Source organism: Bradysia coprophila, unplaced genomic scaffold (assembly GCF_014529535.1).
Source record: "Bradysia coprophila strain Holo2 unplaced genomic scaffold, BU_Bcop_v1 contig_70, whole genome shotgun sequence".
Lineage (NCBI taxonomy): Eukaryota > Metazoa > Arthropoda > Insecta > Diptera > Sciaridae > Bradysia > Bradysia coprophila.
Window position 1 is genome coordinate 2,235,178 of NW_023503941.1, and position 23,332 is coordinate 2,258,509.

General features: G+C 36.3%; 1 protein-coding gene and 2 long non-coding RNA genes across 3 annotated transcripts in view; 2 read left to right on the top strand and 1 right to left on the bottom strand.

Moving 5' to 3' along the window:
- Window positions 1-23,332, top strand: part of LOC119083740 — a 32,875-nt gene that overhangs the window by 5,900 nt on the left and 3,643 nt on the right. The window contains exon 3 of the long non-coding RNA XR_005088918.1: window positions 5,509-5,522. This is a non-coding gene — a long non-coding RNA (uncharacterized LOC119083740). The remainder of the gene's footprint in view (window positions 1-5,508; window positions 5,523-23,332) is intronic.
- Window positions 23-20,648, bottom strand: LOC119083751. Its single transcript, XR_005088929.1, has 3 exons — window positions 20,504-20,648; window positions 873-883; window positions 23-33 (listed from the first exon to the last, which is right to left on the bottom strand). It is a non-coding gene; the product is annotated as an uncharacterized LOC119083751 (long non-coding RNA).
- LOC119083698 (odorant receptor 30a-like) lies at window positions 17,295-21,455 on the top strand. Its single transcript, XM_037193484.1, has 4 exons — window positions 17,295-18,037; window positions 18,110-18,209; window positions 18,266-18,529; window positions 21,402-21,455. The coding sequence occupies exons 1-4, from the start codon at window positions 17,295-17,297 to the stop codon at window positions 21,453-21,455; spliced, it is 1,161 nt and encodes a 386-aa protein (XP_037049379.1).

Sequence of the window (23,332 nt, forward strand, 5' to 3'; positions counted from 1 at the left end):
TAGAACCACAAGCAAGAGTGTTCACTTTTAATACTGATACTTATAAGCCGTAGAGAAACGTGCCAAAGCAACGTCATATGGGTGCAATCATTCAAGGCTGTATACTTTGGGGAGGTCACGCAGATCGCCATTTTATTAGATACTCGGGAACACACTTTTTCCATACAAACAAATTCATCAAAATTGAATTTGTATGGCGTGGTGAATTTTTTGTATGAAACGTGGTGTGTAACCCGCGTATCTGCATCTGCGTGACCTCCCCATTTCTGTGTTTAATGCTATTATTTACTTAACGGATAATCTTTTGTAGGTTAGCACGGCAGAGTAAAATAAACCAGGCAGGAGCGGTTAATTTTTGAAACGTCAAATAAGAGACCCAATACACACTGTCTGAAAATGGACTCTAATGAACATAAATTGAATAAATTTTATTCGCAAAATGTAAGGAGGCAACTAGGTAGTTCAGGTCCCTAGTCAAATCAGGCACTTCTGCCTGGTTTATTTTACTCTGCCGTGAGGGTAGACAGTAAAATGAATAGAATCAGGAATTTGTCTTGTTTCATTTTCAGTTTTCTAGAAATCTCCAATTCCGAAATAAAGCCCTTTTCGACATTTGGTACCGCAAATCTAAATTGAAAAATCTAGAAATCCATAAAGAATCTACCGATTCTAGCAACAAGTGCTGACTACACTTTTCCATATCACTCTGTCCGCTCTAGCATTTTTGTTAACTAACCTGGCATTTATATTAGGTGTAATCACTGACAATAACATTTCGTGCATACACTTACCATGATGGTTACTCAAAAAACATTGTAATTGGTTCTTCGCGAATTTCAAATGTTAATAATCAATTTGCATGCGTTTACCACAATTTTTTTTTCTAAATTCAGAAGCGCTTCAAACATATTAACAAAAACTTACTTTCACATTCAAAATGTCCCAGGCGTACATTATACTACTAATTTGAACGATTTGAATAGATCTGATTTTAAACGAGGAGCATACCACTCGCCAAAAAATCGGTCACACAATTCTATTTTCCACAGCTAGGTTCCACAATTTCCACTACATTGAGTTCCACAAATATGCCTAGCATGACATGTACAACTGCTTTTTCATTGGTGGACCACCCCCTCAATCATTTAGCCATTTTACGGAAAAGTTGCACGCAAATAAAGTAATGTTTGCTGGTAGCAAACAAACGCGCAAAAAATTGAATTAAAATTAATGTTTTCATTGATCATTTCATTATAATAATACATTTTGGTGTAATACATTACACATACGGTTCTATGTGTTACATACATACATGCAGTATGGGTAATTCTCATGTTTATTTTAAAATTTTTAACTCACCGAACATTGTTGAGAATTTGGGCCACTAGTACACTATCATAGCGGTATTCGTATCTACCAAGGTAGTTGTTTTATGCAGAAAAATCTTTCCTAACACAAAACGAAAACACAGTCGTACAAACGTTACTTTGAATGAAAAAGAAAGAAAAATAAATAATTGAGAAGATAAGACTATTGTGTGTACGCAACAAGACACGTTAGATTCTGTGGATGTATTTGGTGAGAATTTTAAGTTTGTGTTCATGTCATAGAAAAAGAGTAATTTGCCTCTTGGTCAGAGAAATTTTGTGAGTTTTCGATTAGGTTTGTTGAGCTTTAAAAGCTGTAGGAGATGAGAATACTTTCAGATTCACTTGTTGCTTTCGCCTGATAGAGAGAATTTCGGCAGCTAATGTCATAGAAATGATGATCGCTTTTTTTTGGAAAATTGATTGTCTTCTCTTGCTCTGTAGATCATTATTAAACGATCGTGATAATGCGATTTTTTGATCATTTTAGCGGAGACTTAAGTTCTTCCCCGTCTCCAGGAGACATGATTCTATGTTGGTGAATTTTGCGAAGGTATGTAATCACACACAAAGGCTGTAAGGGAATCAAGTCAATTGCGACACGATATGTTGAATACTTTATTGACATTTAGGTAATTTAATTTTGTGAATTTTAGTAAGTTTTTTCCTAAATATGGGACATCACAACCGTGTGCAAATTATTAACATTTGGTGTATTTGCCAAAATTCGAAAAGTACGAAACTTTCAGTATTCTTAAAACGAATGATCAATGTTGTCACTTTTGTTCATTCAGTTTTGTCGAAAGCTTATACCAAAGAAAGTTTGTGCTGCCGCTAGTGGCGTTAAGCTTACAGTTAATGTCAACCAAACTGATGTCTAACTCTTCGCCTAGTCTGTTGGCCTGTAGAGGCGCCACATTTTTTTTTATAGTACTTCAATCTCACTGGACTATTTTTTTTGTGTAACAACTTCACATTGATTCATTCCCATGAAATGTCACAGCAGTGAAGTTTGTTCTGGAAAAAAAGGGTCAGTGACAGCAGTCTTTTTATGAAGAAAAGTACTAAATTGTATTAGATTTTACCCTTAGTTTCTAAACTCCATTCTCCTCTAGACACACATTGTGACTCGAAAAACCCAAGACTGTAAACTTTGGGGAGGTCATGCAGATACTATTTAATTTTGATAAATCTCACATCATTTTCTTCTCTATTCAACTACCAAAATCAAATCGTTGAATACTGTCGACCGCCTGGCGGGTTCGGCTTCAAAAACTTACGCGACACAAAAGTTCAATTATAACTAAATATTTATTAATCGTAGGTGATACTGGTTCTACTAAACCTAATTACAAATAAATCGACGCGACATTAAATGACGACCGACTTCTATTGGTGTTCGACACGTACTGCTCGATCTGCCGACTCTCAAATCAATCCTCCTAAATCGGCAAACCGAAAGAATTGACCATATCGCGACCCTTTCAATTAACTGTTTGACTGCTAGGTCGCAATGCCGTCACTTAGACATTATTTTAGAATTTCAAAAAAGGTTGAATTTCAACTTGGGAAATTTAACAGATGCAGACACGCGGGTGACACACCACACTTGATGATAACATGGCGGATTTCATACAAAATTTCTCCAACTGTGATGATTCTCGTCGCCGTGACGATGTGGTGAATTTTTTTTTGTATGTAAAATCAGCAGACGTGGTGTGTTCCCGCGTATCTAATAAAATGGCGGTCTGCGTGACCTCCCCAAAGCTTACAGCCTTGAAAAGACCTAATCAAAATTTTTCTTTCGTTCTTCTGTCAATTTTGACAGTTAAGACAAAAGAAAAATTTGAATTAGGTCTCTTTCGTGTCGCTATAGATCACTAAAATGACCGCTGGCGTGACGATCGACGGTTCGGTTTTGTGTGCAAACTAATGACAACCAACTTTGCTTCTAAGGGAATTCCCCGTATTTAGTTCATTTGCATTCATTTCAAAGAATTGGACGCCCTCACTTATTCATTACTATGTGAAATTGTGAAGTTGGTTTCGATTAGTTTGCACACTTTTCCACACCATTCCTCGGTTGCTAGGAATCTCGCGCCGCTTCATTCACAATAATTCACATTTTGACATATTTTGTATAAGGAAGATGTCACTTTGTGAATTATTGTGAATGACGCGGCGCGAGATTCCTTAACACCCATTCCTCACGTTTCCGTCATCAGTTTCACCAAACGAAGAGATCTATGTGTGACTACAGTAAGTTTACTTCAGTTGTTTTAGCAGCTGGTAAACTTATGCAAACACATTGCTTATAATGCCTTTACTGTCGTTGTCGTACACGTATGAGATCGATAAAACCATATAAAAGCATAGGCTGTGTGAACAATGGAAGCTTTTCCCACCTGTCATTGTTGAAAAGTAAATCGAGTAATTCCAATTGCAGTTTTACACTTTGTTTGGGTCGAATCCGTAGATTCGAAAATTAGCTATTTTTTGAATCACAATTTGAGGTTATGTAACCATTTTGACGCATTGGATACATAATGTTAAAAACTTTTCAGAAATTTTCCACTTACACATTCTACTTGTGGGGCGGAGGCAACGCCATCTATTATCATTTCTCTGGTTCTGGTTTTATTCTGCAGTATACCTAATATCGCCCTACTGTTTGTATGCCTTGCGAATGCCAAAATTAAAGAAATAAATCGAAAAGCATGAGAACTGTTTTTTTTGCGTATTTTCGTTGGTTAACAACATCTGTGACTCTGGCACAATAAAATTATCATAAATTATTTTTGAATAAAAGTTTTAATAATAGACTTCATCAATCCAATCTATTCAAATTATCAGAAACGCTAATAAAATATGAAAAATCTCCTTTTATCGTACGTCCACCTTTTCAGTCCGATGAATGAATTAGAGTTCTTTTTTCTTCGTCATCTTCTGCTGCTTTTTATCTTATTAGAATTATGCCCAAAATCTGAAAAGTAAAACAAATTTGTTATGAGCTGAAACAAATTAACAAATTCAGCACTCACATAAAAGAGATCTTTTCACAGATTAAGATTAAGCAATAAATTATGATGCCCAAAGTATTGGTTTCCAGATTCGTCTCCAATTCTTTTTTATTTTTAAATTTTGTTTTTGATTTTGACTTTGCCAAGAAAAGGAAATTTCAGTGACTGACCAATTGCTCAAAATTAAAGTTAGAATTATGTTTAATTGCCATCATCAATAGGTTCAGTAGTCGTGCGACCTTCTTCTTTATTCAAACTTCTCTGGTTCGATGGATATAATCACTAGGAACAATAGGCGATCACTGAAGAAAATCCTTCCCACTAATTCAATGATCAGCATTCAGATAATTTGGTTAATTTAATAATTCTAATTAGGTGTCTTCTATATTATATTTGGGCATGATTAGATGTCTTCGGACATATTTAGGTGTATTTAGGCATAATTAGGTGACTTTTGGCATAATTAAGTGTCTTTAGGCATAAATTTGAAATTTGTTTTTAAATTCATTTCACTGATTCCACTGATTCATCGAAAATTCACGCCGTAAGTGTGCCTAAAAAAATTTGAATTTTAAGTGAACGATTCGATGAAAAAGTGAACCTAAATAGTTATTTCAACGCTATGAAAATGACGCTACGTTAGAAAGACCTCCGCACTTTCCATTTTGAATTTCGACCGCACTTACGGCGTGAATTCAAATTCTAGCTCACACCTACCTACGGCGTGAAATTGTTTTTGAGTCAATTAATTAGGTGTCTTGTTTCTCGTCTTTAGGAATCTTTGTATATACCGGCATCTGGACGTAAGGTGTTGAGAATCAATTACTTGACTTTAGGTGTACTTTACCTAAGTGTCTAGATGCAGGCATGAGCGCCGACGGAGAAACCTCGGCGGCGGCTAGCCGAAAAAAAATTCTCGGCGGCGGCGAAAAAGTCGGCTTGAGCCGGCTTAAAACGGCTCGGCTGGAGGTTCCTTTTAACTTTTTTTTTAAATAAAAACGTTTAGATAAATTCATGGAAAATGAACTAGTAAGCATGAAAATGAAATTGTACGGAAAGCGAAAATGTAGGTAGATTAGGTTGTTCAAAGTGCAAGTGGAACTGGTCTTGTTACAAGCAAGTGTCTAAGTCTAAGGTTCACTAACACGTCAAGTTTTATTGCCTCAAAACTTGAACTAAATGGAAAATCATGCTCCAGTATGGTTTTCGAGAAGAAATCGAAAGCTCACGAAAATCAAGTAAAAATTGAAAAGAAAAAAAATCGAGAAAATTCGCAAAAATCGATAAAGTTTTCTCAAATTTGTGAATTAACTGATTGTGCGCCTTCGGCTCGTTCCGCAAAGGTCATACTTGCCAAAACAACAAACTTAGAAGCGAGGACGTAATATACCATTCTGGAAAATTCATGAAAATTCAAGAAAATTTTCAAAATTTTCTTAATTTTGAAAAAAAAATTCAAAAAGTACAGTGAACGACATCTCAAATGTCTCACTGTCAATTTTTTCTGAGAATTTTATTGTGTCATTGTAAATTCACAATGACATTCTCTGAAAAAAATGACAGTGAGACATTTGAGATGTCGTTCACTGTACTTGAGCTGCTTAGGATCAACAGGAATCTCGGTTTTCAAAATTATTTCACCCATTCACCTTTCGAAATCTTTATTTCATTTTCCAGCCGTTTCAAGCCGGCTTGAGCCGTGTTTTTGGCACCGGCTGCGGCGCGGCTTGCTCAAAAATGGTCGGCGGCGGCTTGATCGGCGGCTTATTTTCGGCGGCGCTCATGCCTGTCTGGATGTCTTGACATTCAGCTGTTTAGTGATTGTTTGTCTACGGTGAAAATTGGAAGAAAGCGGCTGCCAATATCAACAAGACGCGTTATTTGCGAAGCTTGTTCGCATCTAATCTACAAAGTTCCTTTTAGACAAATGTTACATTTCGGACGAGATACCCCTTAAGACGCTGTCGGGCGGGTGTAAGGCAGCAAAAAAAGTAATGTTAAATGGTCACGGCCATAAATATTCCGAAATCAAGAGAACAAAATATCGTTATGAGGAATCGCCCGCAGTGCCTGTTAGTTTTACTTTATTTGATACAAATTTTTATAGTATGCCAAATCGAATGTTTTAGCCGAGTGAAGAGCAAAAAAAAAACAAAATTATTTAAAAAAAAAAAGTTTGTTAAGATCAATAAAGTATTATTAACGAATAAAAAAAATCCTCCATCGAGTGGAGATAAAAACCTAGAGGTGTGCGCCGATTTCAAAATAGTCGGCGGCGGTGCGCCGACTGGTGATGGATCGGCGGCGGCGCGCCGAAAGAAATTTAATGTCGGCGGCGGTGCGCCGATCGGCGCGCCGATAAATTAAAAAAAAAATCTAAACTTTCTAAAATAATGCAAAGACATTTGAAAAAGCGTGCGCAATCCTTTTTACGAACACTGAATTCTTACTATCTTGCAAACTGAAGAACTGAAGTATCAACCACGAATCCAAGTACAATCTCATTTTTATCTTTCGAATGTACAATCCCTGACCTTCATTTTAAAAACATCTGATTCAATGAATCCAAGAATGATTAGTGAGTTTGCCTAAATGACATATAAGTCAACTTATAAGTTGGAAATTTTCAGTCACATCTTCATCTTCATACTAGATGTTCTAGAAGGTTACTTAAAATTTACAACTTATAATTTATATGTCATTTTCGCAAACTCACGATTGTCCTTTCGATTAACAAGGTTTTGAAAGAACAGGTTAAGACACTTTCGAGTTGATCACGAGAGCGGTGGAACCAAAATTTTCCTCTGTAGCGCCAACTAGGTTTGGAATATTTTATATGACGATTTCAACTTACAAAAAATAATTGTTTTCAAGTTGACTTTTCAACAATATGTAATAAGTGCGTTTGACAAATTTGGTTTCAACCGCCTTCGCGAGTGTATACCCTATTCTTTCAGAACCTTGGGAAATTATGAGTAACTGTCAGAACATCTAGTAGATTAAGAAGATGTGACTTTACATTTCCATATCTTCGATGTAGGAGTGAGATCGTAGTAGTAGGTTTGCGCCATAGAGTTACACTCGAGTGTTGGCAAGATGGCGCTTTTCTATGAAAATGCTACTTTTAAGAGGAAACCAGCATTTTGGGTGCCGATGCTCCTAATAATTGTATTCTTGTGGCCAGCAGCTGTTGTTTTTACTGCTGTTTTGACTGCTGTTACATGAGTACTGATGTCTGACATTTTGTGTCATTGAATTTGTGTTATGTTTGTTTGTTCTTAGAGTCGGTTTAAATGTGTGAATTTCGTTACAGTAATTGAATTAATAAATTTTAGGAACAAATTTAACTAAACGAAATAGTGAAAATTTATCAAATTAAAGTCAACGGTTTCAGAGTAAAAATATCACAAATTTCATTAAAGAATACTACTAAATTGGTTGCGAAATCGTATCAAATTGTCGGTACAGACGTATCCAATTGCATATTCGAGCAATTGAACAATCAGATTTTATGAATCTTCAGAAGCAAAAAAGTGCAATGGTTTGTTTTGATATGAGTCATCATAATTTCCGTTTTGACAGAACAACATATGACTCAGGGTTGATAAGTAACTACAAAGATAGGGTTGTCCATATAGTGGCCACATGGATAGATGATAAAACGACAAAACGCCATCACGCCAACTCTCGAGTGTAACTCTATGGTTTGCGCAAATAAGAGATTTTGATAAACATAAATGTATAAGTAATAAGTAATTAGTAATAAGTGTATTTGCTGAGCAGCATATAGCAACCTGACTTAAAAAATTAAGAGATAGAAACATTTGCTAAAACCTTGTAATCACGCACACACTGTTGTATATATATTTCAGTTTAAGTTTATATTGCCGCCCATTAAAATGACTGAAAGCAATAAAAGTATAACATTTCGGCGCGACGAAAATGAAACCGGCGGCGGCGGCGGCGTGAGCCAATATTTTTCGGCGGCGGCGCGCCGAAAATTTGGCCAAAAATCGGCGGCGCGCCGGCGTAAAATCGGCGGTGCACACCTCTATAAAAACCTGAATGGTGATTAGTAGTTTCTGTGCTAATGATATGGGAAAAAATTGATTTTGTAAAGAACATTTTCGGTTGATTTTTTTATTCCATTCGCGTTTCGTCTTCTTATTTTAAATATTGTGAACATCTGGTTGCGTTTGATGGAAAGAGATTAAAATTAAAATATTGTCGAAACGTGAACTATTAAAATCTATGTGTGGGTTCACAAGTGGATTCATTTTTATTGAATATATAGGTGCGGCAGTTATCGGATAAATAGCAAATTGATTCGGGCGTGATGACATTATTGCCAAAAATTAAGATTAGCATAATTCCTTCGTTTGGCCGTTTTATTTACGACTTTAGTCGAGATCGGTAGTTGTGGAAAATTTTTGTATACAAACAGCGTTTTAGTCCAAGGTTGAATTGGTAACCACTACCTACTACGCAGATTCATAATATTGGAATACAGATAGAAACGTCAATTTAAGGGTCGCACACTTCACGTTATTAGTGATTCAATGGAAATTCTTCTAATTTGGTCACTAGGCATGAAAAGTTGCTTATTGACATTTTGTATGATGACAGTTTGATTGAGAAAATGTGTATTTTCTCCACTGAAACTGTCACTTTGGTTTTGTTTTTAACAAACGGTAATGGCAAATTGATGTTTCCGTTTCGTGGAGGAAAACGGCTGATCACACTACGCACTCGCTTTGCTCTGGCCGCAAAGCTTCGTCGTTGATGGAATTCTCCCCTAGGTTAACAAATAACGATTTCATAACGCATGCGAGAAAACTGTCATTTTCTACCCTCTACTGAAACTTCGGAAGTCTTTGTTTACTTCGGGAAAATTTTCGGTTGACCTGTGGCAACATCGTAGCGAGTGGAATGTAATTTTCAACTTTTTTCCCCTCGTTGAACAAATAACTATTGAGTTTGTTTGTGTGGATTAAATGTGAACTGAAAAGCGAAGCGAGATTGTGACTTGGAAGAAGTGTGGATTAAGTTGCTAAGATTAGCCATTTGTAGCTTGTTCAGACTAATTTTTCTTTTCGGATATCTTTTCACTATCGCACAGCTCTTTGACTGACTTTTTGGTGTGGCTTAAAGGATCCTGATGCTGCTCCGACAAATCATCTAAACTCAATGAAGTCTGTCTGCACTGGTTGCAAATCCGTGACGTAAATATCTATTCTCGCAGATTATGCTCAAACCACACGAGGCATCGAAAACATGTTTCGATCAAAATTCTCTACTGTTATAGTTTCGTTAAGAATTAAAGATCAAAGAAAATTTTCGTCGAAACACGTTTCGATGCCTCGTGTGTTTTGAGCTTTAAGTGTCTAACACATCTCATCAGCTAGAAGAATCAAGCGTTGAACAGAAAGGTTTTCTCCATGCGCTCGTAAGCTCTGACCTTGGTCATGAATCTTATGCGACAATGGGTTGTGATGAAATTTCATGGTTTGACCGTCGAAACTGATCGCCTGCACCAATGTCAACATTTTCTTTTTGATTTTTCACTTCAATGATCTATAGGTTTGTTCCAAGTAACTGTAAACACGAACTTTGACAACCCGAACAACGACAATTTCATCCATAGCAACGTCGCTTACGTGATATTTCATACAAATCGACCAACGTCGCCTACGCGATTTACACAGAAGTATTATTGAGGTTATGGTTATATGGATGAAATTTGACAATTCATATGGCCTTGGAACAAACCTATTAACCCCTCAATAAACCAATTTAGTCAACGTATACTACATGCCTGGAACATAAATAGTTTCACAAATTGCGTATTTACTGAGCGTCATAGACCTGAAACGTCATTCTTCTTCTTCTTCTTCTTAAAATGGCGAAAATCACAACCCATCTAATGGACTTCAAAGCTCGCAAGAGCTTTTTAAAGATGCATTTGAAACATGCCAATGTTTATTTTGCAAAAGTTTTTTTGCAAATTCCCAAAAGCGAAAACTCGGGAAAAACCTTGATCGAGTCCGAGGGCAATATATTCACAGTAAATCCTTTGGAAGTTAGAAAACATCAGAAAATCCTCAAAATCAAAGAAAATCGTCAAAAAGCGTAAGAAAATCCTTAAATTAACAAGGCAATAATAAAGAAGTAACAAGAACGTCATCGATCGATATTCGATATCCACGCCATTAGTCGTATAAATTTATACGTCAGAGAGACCTTTTTTCTCCTTTGTTATGATCTGTCAGTTTTTCTATTTTGCGATTTAGTATGGAAATGAAAACTAATATTGAGATATCTTTGCTGTTTTAAGTGGTTTTTCATATTTTTTTGGACCAAAATGTTTTAAAATGTGTTTGGAATCGATTGGCATTAACAGATTGTGTGAAAATATTTTTTCTATTTTATTATTTTGTTAATGTGAATCGATTCCAAACACACTTTAAAAGATTTTGGTCCAAAGAAATATGAAAAACCACTTAAAACAGCAAAGATATCTCAATTTTAGTTTTCATTTCCATACTAAATCGCAAAAATAGAAAAACTGACAGATCGTAACAAAGGAGAAAAAAGCTCTCTCTGACGTATAAATTTATACGACTAATAGGTTTGTTCCAAATAACTGTAAACGCGAACTTTGACAACCCGAACCACGACGATTTCATCCACAGACGACATAACCCTTGTTTTTTGCAAAAATTTTGAGGCGCCGTATACTTATAGTGACAGCTTTCAAAAAATTTTACGTATTGAAGCTGCTTCGCGCTAATTTCGGCAGCTCATTTTTCATGAGAAATTGTTTAGGTTATGTTGTCTATGGATGAAATTTGACAATTCGTATGACCTTGGAACAGACCTATGGCGTGGATTCACCTTAAGTGTCCGTCCTGTCATATCTGTGATCTACTGAATGTTTGCTTTCACACCACTTTTACTTTGATAATAAATACTTTGATCAAAACGTTGAAAAATGTGCGGCGGCGCTCGTGCCAGCCGCAATTGATCTGAGATAATGACTAGAAATCAGCGAAACAACGGAAGAAAATCAATCAAAATTTTCAATTTCATTTATCATTTCACTGTATCAGCAAAACAATCTTTCTGCAATTAACGTACAATACTTTCAGATTCTAAAACTTTTGAGGATTTTAGTTCATGTTCATGCATCGCAAACAACACACTGACTGGAGAAAGTTAAAGATCATAGAGTTAAAAGTAAATTTATTTTTAAGCTGAAAGAAAGAAAAAAAACGAATTGTCTGTGATGCATTACGATATGTGTGTTTGCTAAAACAACATCAAAGGTCATGAGAAACAATAATAAGGGCTCTCTCATTATAAGATGTTAAAACAAACAGAATATTTACCTCTAGCCACAAGGTAACATACATGCACTGTAAGCGATGGTAATATGAAGTGAAAGAAAATCAAACGAAATATCGATGGCATTAAGTACTGAATTGTAAATGTGTTGTTGCAGCTAATTTGTTTACATGTTTTCGTCTTATCTAAAGTAACATCAATCATCGACAATAATTTTTGGATTTTAAGTTTCGATTTTTTTCTTCGTTAAATTACCAATCTTTCTCGTTCCAATCGAAAAACAGTAAGAGCACAAATTCAGAATAGTAGTCAATCGATCCGAAAACGAGTTAACGCGGAGTCCTACATTGAAAACATGGTTTCATCTCAAACTCTCTTTGTGTTTAATTCGAAAAGCTTAATTTGTTATAGACTGCAAGCATATGACCAGTATCATTATCGGGTCTATTACTTCCATAGATCAAAGCATTTGAAGCTTTTCAAAGCATTTCTGTTGATTTCAAATCTTGTACTTCAATTGTTTTAACATTCATTTTCCTGAATAAAGTACCATATTACCCAGAGTTTGTCATTATTTTTGTCGTCGTTATCGATAACAGATGAATTTTTAATGGATTTGGTTAGACGTGTTAGTTGGTCACATAAGGTGCGGTGCGACAAATGCATAGAAATTTGATAACATAAAGCAGAGGGTTGAAACACTCTACTAAAATTGAAGCCTTGATGAAATGACAATGATTAGAGAAGAGAGTTGTGCTTGCTCTTTTCTCACCACATGTCTGCATTTTCTATACACACGTTGTAAATACATCTGTTCAACTCATTTCCGCTATGCGTATTTAGTGCACCTTTATTCCAAATGATCAATTTTATCACGCCTACCATCCCTCTTTTGTGACTACGGATCAGGTGTCGAAAAGAACAACTTTGTGTCCACTGTACTCCTCCATTGACTGTACTCCTCTGACTCAGAACAACTCCTCAACGCCCTCTTGCAAAGAGAATCGGATGAAGAGTTCCTGTCCTTCTACAACAGATGTAGAGTCTGGCCAGCTCATTCCTAGTTAGTTTACAGTTTAGTGTCCATTTAGCCACTTTCACCAGTTTACAGGTTGTTAAAGGGTACAACACGAACAGTTTCTTTGATCTATGCAAATCCTCGAACACACACGGGACCCTAGCTACCTATGAATTCGACTCTGCTGCATAATCACCATTGGCGGAAAGACAGAACTCTTCTATCTCCACCACAATTCTGGTTAAATCTCAAGTGCTACGCTACACACTCAATGAAGGAAGCATATGGCGCTGCAGTCTGTAGGTTTGCATGAACCTTCAGCGCTACTATTTCAAACCTTCGTGATGTTGTAAAACGACTCAACAACTCGGCCGTTCCACCTTTCCGCTTACAAGCCGTATGGCGTCCTTAAAATCCCCTAACTGACATTAAAAGAACATTTTAGCGAGATTATATCAGTCTTCGAATGACTAACAATTAATTTTGGAATAAAAATATTTTAACTGGAACCATGCAGTCTGGTGCTTAATTTTAAACACATGCGTCTTTTCAGTCGTTCATCTTAAACCGGAAATTTTATATCCAATTTAATGTCCATGTCCATTAAAAAGTTTTTTTTTCTTTCTTATTCGTTCGGTTCGGGTGTCTTACGTAACTTATCTAAAAATTTTGAGAAAATAATTACGAGCACATTTGGTTCTTGGATGCCACAGAATTCTGCGAAAAGATACGAGGGGCAAAGTACTAGTGGACTTGGTGTGAGACGAGTCAATGAATACTTCGGAAATGGATTGAGATTTTGTTAAATTTAATTTAATCCTTAATTTTCCTTAATTTAATTGAGGAATGGAAATTGGTGGTACAGATGTACGGCTGGGGTGGTTTTCCCCTCGGAAAAAAATCTCTTTTTTGGGATAAATGACACCGTGGTAATCTCATAAATTTGTTGATTGGTCGGATTTTGTTAATGGAAAAGATTTTTTTTTATTATTTATTTATGCGGTGAATCAATGCCGCGAAATGGTAAAATAATAAATTTTCAATAAAAACGTTCGTCTTTTTAGAAGTTCATAGTTTCGGTAGTTTTTTTTATAATCGACTGCTGAGCGAGCGGATGATGTAGTTGTTACAGAATAAAAAGATGCAACGAACATACAGGCAATTTTCGGATATTTTTTTCTTGGTCCGAATAAAAGACTTCAGCGATATGATGAAAGAACCGGTGCTTATTCAATTAACTAGTCCGATCTGAAAATGTCGCACGGTGTTCCTGAACCAAATTCAGTCGATTTTTTTTTGCATGACTTCTTTGGGCTATTAGAAACAACTTTTGTTGAATTAGCGGGCGCCGTTCGAAATAATGGGTTTTTTTCTATATGAGAGAACAGATTCCATATATGAGGAGATTTATTTTCGCTAATTTCACGTACCTCTCTTAAAAATGTATGGAAATCGATCCTTTCGATCAATTCAATTTTGGAGCAATTATTTTATAAATTAATATGGAACTTTGAACATCTCACGACGTTATTGCAGAAAAACATTTATAAAATTAGTGTTAGATCCAGAGAAATTATTATTTCAAAACAACACTGCACCAACCACCAAATACGAACGAATTGAGTTACAAACAATTTTTTTTTTATTTTTTATCGATGGAGAACCTAATTATAAGACACTTTGTCTCGTATCATATGCCAAAAAAAGTTAAAACTTTTTTTATAAATCATTTTGAAAGTCACTTAAAACACGAAAATTCGAATAGAAATACAGTATGTCATCAAAAATTTTTGTATTTCGATTCGAATTTTCGTGTTTTCAGTGACTTTCAAAATGATTTATAAAAAAAGTTTTAACTTTTTTTGGCATATGATACGAGACAAAGTGTCTTATAATTAGGTTCTCCATCGACAAAAAAAAAATTGTTTGTAACTCAATTCTCATTTTTGCTCTTATCAACATATTGAAACACAAAAATTATGAGTGAAATTAATTTCTGCAATGGTTTTTTATTAAATTACACTATTTACTGGTTGAAAATCACTTTTTATTTTCTATAAACAATAAATATAACTTTATATACTGAGATCGAAAACGGACACTGTTTACATCCAACTCAAAGTTCAAGGAAGAAGGAAGAAGAAGAAAATTATAATTTTCGTCAGTACAAAGTTTTATTTATTGTTAGTGATTTTTCAGTGGTTGGACTAAGCCTAACCCGTCCTTTACTTCTATATACTCAGTGAAGAGTATAACCTGAAGTGAATCACAGCGAGCTGGCGTTCCCCTTCTTCATCACACAGCTGAAATGCCTATCTAAATGAAGCTAAAAACAAAACAAAATAAAATAAATTAGAAACAAACAGAGTTTAAACACTCTTCCCTTACCCTGGACTCACGTTAAGTGAATGAATTGAGAAAAAGAAGGCTGTTTCGACCTCGAGAACTAGCGGCGGTCCAAAAGCCAGAGTGGACTGACCATCTTCAGTTGTTTCCGCTAGCCTCTTACACAAGACAGCAGTAAATCTTCAATTGAACTGTAGCGTTATAAAGTTTACATAAGTAATTGCCATCTGCTGATGGAAAATCGGGCGTCAAAGAAAGCTACTCTGAAACAATCCCAAAAAACGTAGCACCAAAATAAGAGTAAAAATGTAAAAATCGAGAGTAAAAATTCACACAATAACACCACTCAAACAACAAAAACAAAACACATACCACCGCACAAACTCAGACTCAATCTCGTTGAAAAACTCTGTCAAGCTCCGTTCGTTACATCCGAAAAAGAAAAAGTGAAAGCCTGAAAGGTGGCCTTCCAGCCTCCTAGGCAGAACGAACTAAACAAAATGTTTCCAGCCTTCTACGCAGCAAAAAGCATTGGTTGAAAACAAAATAGAAAGCAGTGAGTGAAAACAAGGAAACTTCATAGCAAAACGTATCGTTGAAAATCTATTTGCGAAGAATGACTCAAACTTTACCGAATCCCGTCGTATCCGCATTCCGACTTTTCTTCTTCTTTCCTTCGACAGCTGCATTCAAATTCTTTCCCTTATGATTCGCCGTCCATTCTATGTCCACGATTCTCTATTTCTGATCAAAATTCAAGTCCAACCACGAAAACGAACTGCAACTTCTCTTTTTCCATACAACGTTTGGAAACAAACCGAGTCCATTCCAAGACCAGCTGCTAGCCGTGATTCAGCAGTCGTATTAATGTACGATCCATCCTCGTGCGAGGGTACATGCATTCCGTTAGTGATTTTTCAGTGGTTGGACTAAGCCTAACCCGTCCTTTACTTCTATATACTCAGTGAAGAGTATAACCTGAAGTGAATCACAGCGAGCTGGCGTTCCCCTTCTTCATCACACAGCTGAAATGCCTATCTAAATGAAGCTAAAAACAAAATAAAAACAAAATAAATTAGAAACAAACAGAGTTTAAACACTCTTCCCTTACCCTGGACTCACTCAACCAGTAAATAGTGTAATTTAATAAAAAACCATTGCAGAAATTAATTTCACTCATAATTTTTGTGTTTCAATATGTTGATAAGAGCAAAAATGAGAATTCGTTCGTATTTGGTGGTTGGTGCAGTGTTGTTTTGAAATAATAATTTCTCTGGATCTAACACTAATTTAATAAATGTTTTTCTGCAATAACGTCGTAAGATGTTCAAAGTTCCATATTAATTTATAAAATAATTGCTCCAATGTGAATTGATCGAAATAATGACTACACAAAATGTGGTTTATTTTCATACAAAGGTGAGTGATTCCATAAAGCAAAGAACAGATGGCTCTTTAGTAAGTAGTCGGCCCTAATTTACCCTAAACAATCAATTAAACAATTGGAAAACGATGAAAACAAGCAGAAACAAAAAATGGTACAACCATTCACTTTTCACACAGCCCTCCATGCGTCGATTGTCAATCAATGTCTGATTTAAAAAAATCACCATAACGGCCCAGTGATATGCGTAAATACCAAAAACCTTGAGTATGGTTAGATTTCCATTTTTCAATATGGATTTTTGTGGAAACGTGTCATTGTATATTATATACCATCCTTTGCAATCCTTTGTCCGTTAAGAAATTATAATTCTGAATAATTAATTGAGTGACATAGAACACATGTTCAAAACTGATTACAATATATGGGACCGTTAACAGAGTACGCAAGAGAAAAATGTCAATTCGACCGCTTTTTTATGTAGCGCTACAAACCATACCACTAAACGCGTGGATTTGACATCTACGTAGCTCAAAATCAGTGTTACCAACACATAAAACTCCAGCCCACCTTTCTATTCCACTTGTCATATCTCTCATTCATATATGGTATGCCTCTCTCTAAACAGAGTACGTAGTTTGTGAATGGCCTCTGTCGCTGCGTTTGATCTATATTTATGTATAATTTATTTGAAATTGCCTATAGCAGCACAGCAATGGTATTTATTGGCGTTGCACTAAAAGGAAACGATGGAAACGTCTTCAATACTCCATCAAACGTTTACTGCTGAATACTAGACCTTCTTAGATTGAAGAATGCATTGCGTTCGAATTCATAGAGTAATCGATCAAATGATTTCAATGTGTCGCCATATCGGTCTTTGGCACGATGAAGACGACGGACTTACATTCATTCAATTCGGACTGAAGTCATTTTATTGCGTCTATTACATATTATTCTCAATTTCATTCGCGATTGGAACAATTTCAAGCGAAACAGTAGACGAAGGCATATTCATAGCAGAATTATCCACTATCATTGTTGTACTGACTGTTAAAATTTGGTTGTTCCTTTGGAAACAAAAGAAAATTGTGCGGATGCTGGATCGACTTTGCGTCTTCTCAATTCGAAATGACGAAGAGTTCGCATTTTTCAATGACAAAGTGGAAAAATTCAATAAATTTGTGATTGCATACGTATGTGGTGCTATCATTGGTTCTTTGGGATGTTCAGGCTTTCCTTTCATTGGGAAAAAGAAAACTTTTGTCGTGGACTTTGCGTTTCCATTGGATTACAAAAACAGTGAAATTGGCTTTTGGACGGCGAATATTTTCTTCACTACCGAAAATGGTCTCTCGTTTGTGGCGTTGGCGTTTTCCATCACAACTTGGTATTTATTGCTGCATTGCTCCTTAAGATATAAAATTCTAGGAATGGAAATTAGAAAAATGGGACGAGTCACAGTTGCCGGTGAAGGAAAAATGACGGAAACGCAAAAACAGAAAATGTTTCATCAGGACTTGGTGACGTCGATAGAAGCTCATCTTCATTTGAGAGGGTATGTCCTCGCATATTAAGTAGTGCGTTTGGCCCTGTTGACCATTTTTGATATTTAATTTTTTTTTTAAAGAGTAATCGACGAAGTGGAGTCATTTCTATCCAAACTTTTTCTATTACAATTCGCCACCAGTTGCCTATGTATTTGCGGTTCTATTTACTGCTTGGCATTCGTATGATAGACACCAACAACACTAAAATGCCATTAAAATATTCGAATAATTTCCAGGTTGTTGGTGTCAACTTTGTCGAACGCATAGTTCACGTCTACTCGCTATTTTACTACACTGCCGAGTTGTTTATTGTAACGTATTTCGGGAATGAGATTATGTTGTCAAGTGATTGCCTTACCTACAGTCTGTTTGAATCGGAATGGATCGGGCAACCACATTCCACCCAGACAGACGTAATCATTTTTGGTGAATATTTGAAGCGATCGCATGAGATACTAATCGGCAAATTGTATCCGTTAACTTTGGAAACATTCACTAGGGTAAGATTTCTATAGACATAGTTAGTGCTGACAGGAAGATTTGATTCAACGCACTCAAGCAAAAGTGCTTCGATTGACAACACCTGACAAATCTCAACAAAAATATCTTCGAGAAAAGTGTGACGCAGTCTTTGAAGTACAATTTCTAAAATGAGTGATATCGCTAGAGTTGACGCTTTCAGCTTCGTTACGCAAAAATTAAATTTTACACCCAATTTTAGTTCAAACAAGCTGGCTTAGTTTTTCTCATCATCTGCCAAATAATTTTTACCAAAAACGAGCCGTCAGAACAGTCGGAGCGTTTGCTGCGACTGAGCCCCGTACGAACCCGTACATCTATTGCGCACGTGACCCTGGTGCGTCTGTCACCCTAGTTAAAGTCAAATTATTATGAAATGTGTACATCTTACAAATTTCAAGTTGACCTAAAATTTTAATTTATTGAGAGGCCTAAGGCCTAGTTACGGCCCTAGTCCAACGACCCAAATTTAATTTTTTTTCCAACAACATTCTATTTGGTGTTCGATTACTTTTCAAATGAAACACAAATTAGGAAAATCGGATCAAATTTACTCGAGTTATATGCAAAATACACTTAGGGCCGAGGAGCGGCCTCAGTCCAAGGACCCAAATTTCAAACATTTTTCTCACCACATTCTATTCGGTATTCAATTACCTTTCATATAAGACAAAAATTAGCAAAATTGGATGAGATTTGCTCGATTTATATGCAAAATACACATAGGGCCGAGGAGCGGCCTCAGTCCAAGGACCCAAATTTAAAACGTTTTTCTCACCACATTCTATTCGGTATTCAATTACCTTTCATATAAGACAAAAATTAGCAAAATTGGATGAGATTTACTCGATTTATATGCAAAATACACTTAGGGCCGAGGAGCGGCCTCAGTCCAAGGACCCAAATTTCAAACATTTTTCTCACCACATTCTATTCGGTATTCAATTACCTTTTATATAAGACAAAAACTAACAAAATTGGATGAGATTTACTCGATTTATATGCAAAATACACTTAGGGCCGAGGAGCGGCCTCAGTCCAAGGACCCAAATTTCAAACATTTTTCTCACCACATTCTGTTCGGTATTCAATTACCTTTCATATAAGACAAAAATTAGCAAAATTGGATGAGATTTACTCGATTTATATGCAAAATACACTTAGGGCCGAGGAGCGGCCTCAGTCCAAGGACCCAATTTTCAAACATTTTTCTCACCACATTCTATTCGGTATTCAATTACCTTTCATATAAGACAAAAACTAACAAAATTGGATGAGATTTACTCGATTTATATGCAAAATACACTTAGGGCCGAGGAGTGGCCTCAGTCCAAGGACCCAAATTTCAAACATTTTTCTCACCACATTCTATTCGGTATTCAATTACCTTTCATATAAGACAAAAACTAACAAAATTGGATGAGATTTACTCGATTTATATGCAAAATACACTTAGGGCCGAGGAGCGGCCTCAGTCCAAGGACCCAAATTTAAAACGTTTTTCTCACCACATTCTATTCGGTATTCAATTACCTTTCATATAAGACAAAAATTAGCAAAATTGAATGAGATTTACTCGATTTATATGCAAAATACACTTAGGGCCGAGGAGCGGCCTCAGTCCAAGGACCTAATTTTCAAACATTTTTCTCACCACATTCTATTCGGTATTCAATTACCTTTCATATAAGACAAAAACTAACAAAATTGGATGAGATTTACTCGATTTATATGCAAAATACACTTAGGGCCGAGGAGCGGCCTCAGTCCAAGGACCCAAATTTAAAACGTTCTTCGCCACATTATATTCGGTGTTCGATTACCTTTCAAATGAAACAAAAATTACGAAAAAAGGATGAAATTTACTCGAGTTATATGCAAAATACACTTAGGGCCGTGTAGCCTTTCACTTCTAGGGCCCTAACTCACGGGCCATTCACCCGATTTTAATAAACTCCTGGATCGGTATCGACATTACGTATCTTTTGCCGTTTCATTTACATTTCCAACGTTTTTTTTTGCCGTAAATATCCCCAAAAGACCTTAAAGCACTTAGGCGGCCCTAACTCACGAAGGGCCGACCCGAATATGCCCATCTTCGAACTTAGCCTCACTATTTTGACTATCTTTCAGGGAAATTTTTGAAATCGGATTTGATTTACTCAAGATATCGACGTGACGGACAGACGGACAGACAAAATTTTTGTTGCGGATTCGTCATCTATGAACATAGGCAAACACTTTGCCCTTACCGTATGCTTCGAAGTCCATCAATTACACACGGCATCGTAATCCTATAAGCCCCTTCGTACTTCGTACGGGGCTAAAAAATTTGACTGAAAACAACCAAAATTTTACCAAAAAAATCTGCGTCGCATGTGGCGCAGATAAATTTTCTTGCTGGTCTGTTCCCGAACATCAAATTTTTTTTGGGTAAAAATTATTAAGAGCTTCCGAGCGTATGCTGAAATTGTAGCCTACATTTGTGCGTTTCGAAATTTTTGATCGCTGATATCTTCTTACGAGAGCCCTTTTTGAAAAATGTACGACCACATTTTCGAGTAAAAATATGTCAGCTTTGAATAAAATATAAAATTGTCTGTGAAAGTTCCATGTACTTTGAGAAAAGTGTACCTTTGATGCAATTTTGGGGCATACAGTGTAAAATTTTGTATGGAGCACTGTCAAGTTTCAGTACCCTATTTAGAGTACCACTTTTGCTTGAAGTGCGTTGTTTGATCCAACAAATCCAACGTAACAATGAAAAAACGGCTGGAGTTTCATGCAGACCTGGCTGTCAGAATTATTTCTCTAAACAAAACGGGCTTAGTCAACGTGGCATTTCTATTGCAGATTTTGAATGCATCGTACAGCCTGTTCAACATTCTAAAAACTGTTAAACGGTAGAAACAGAGGAAGTAGAGGATCTGGTTGATCATTACAATATAATATACGAAAAAGTTCAACATATCCCGCTTCTGGAGTCACTAATACATTAGTTTATAGAAACCGTGTAAAAATAGTAACACCATAGTATTCACCGTAGACCTCGCCATAGACTCTTTTAACGTATTATAAAAAATTTGTGGGAATAATGTGTTGAACACACAAAAGGCACAAAGAAGAGGTCTGACAACAGCAAAGATGAAGATGTGCCGCATGTCTCTTAGCGTCACAAAATTAGATCACACCAAGAGCGAACATGTTCGCAGTACGTTGCATGTAAAAGAAGCTATCGCCCACAAAGTCAAAAATGAGAGAAACGACTGGTTCGCTGAAATTTATTCTCAAGATAAAAGCAATGTCGATAGTTATCACCAAGGTGCGTAGAAGGGGAAACACAGTTGTACTGACCGAATGCGACAACGACAACAGCGATTCGGTCTAACGCAACAAGAGAAGGACGGAATTGCAAATCAAACCATCATAAAAGGAACATCATTACCTCAGTCGTACATTATATCCGATCTGGGAGTTAAGATGGACCAGAAAATGAGGGTCCCATTACATAGACAACTGGCGACGAAGAAGGCAAACAATAGTCTTGTGATTACCAAGTGAGAATGCTATAAAGAACTGACAACGCTGAATTGTTAACATGCCCGCACGTTAGTAAGCGGGCGTGACGCACGTCCACTACCAAAAATGTTTAAAAAAATTTTTTTGGGGACAGCGGAGCATATTTACAGCAACTTTTTGACTTCCCCCCTTCACTCCAACGACCCATTAACTTAGATGTTTGGATACTTAGATATTTTCATCCAAGCATCTATGCGAGTTCAACGACCTATCACACGTTACAGTAGCCTACGTTTTTGCTGATTTATTGAATTTCAAAATTTTGGTTTTTGTATGAAAATAGGAAAAATTTCGTTTTTTCAGATAATGTAAATCGCCTACGTTAGTTAGTTACTAAGCTACTATGGAAAAGTGGATTCAGCAACTCCTCAGTAAAAAATCCATATCTTGGGAGCTGGAGATCATTAAGTATTAACTTCCACTAGGTTGGTTCCTAAAATTTGGGATCACAGATGATTCCTCTCGCGTTTTCTAACTTCCATCGGATTTTTTGATGGATTTCGGTTATTTTCGACAAAAGTGAGGTGTTCCAAGGTTGGTTCCTAAATTTTGGGATGACAGATGATTCCTCTGGCACTTCCTAACTTCCATCGGATTTTTTGATGGATTTCGGTTATTTTCGATATGATTGACATGTTCCAAGGTTGGTTCCTCAAATTTGGGATGACAGATGATTCCTCTGGCACTTCCTAACTTCCATCGGATTTTTTTATGGATTTCGGTTATTTTCGACATTAGTGAGGTGTTCCAAAGTTGGTTCCTAAAATTTGGGATGACAGATGATTCCTCTGGCACTTCCTAACTTCCATCGGATTTTTTTATGGATTTCGGTTATTTTCGACATTAAATGTTAAAAATGACCGCTGCATTTTTTGATTTATTATTCATGCTTTGGTAACATTGTTTTGATTACGAAGTGACTATTCCCACGCTCGTGCGAATAGTCATTCCTACGGTTATTGACTATTTGGACGCCGCGTGGGAAATTCCAATATAAACGAAAATTATGTGCATGCCTATGGAAAATTTTATTTTCTCTTGTGTGTTTACATCCTTCGCCTTCCGGTTGTGCTGGATAGTTCACACTCATTCGGGAACAACAGTCACGTAATAACTACTGTGTGCTCGCAAACTCGAATAATAACAATAATAAAATAATTTACCAGCTCATAAATCAGTGTTGTTTTTGATGATGCAGTGCAAAA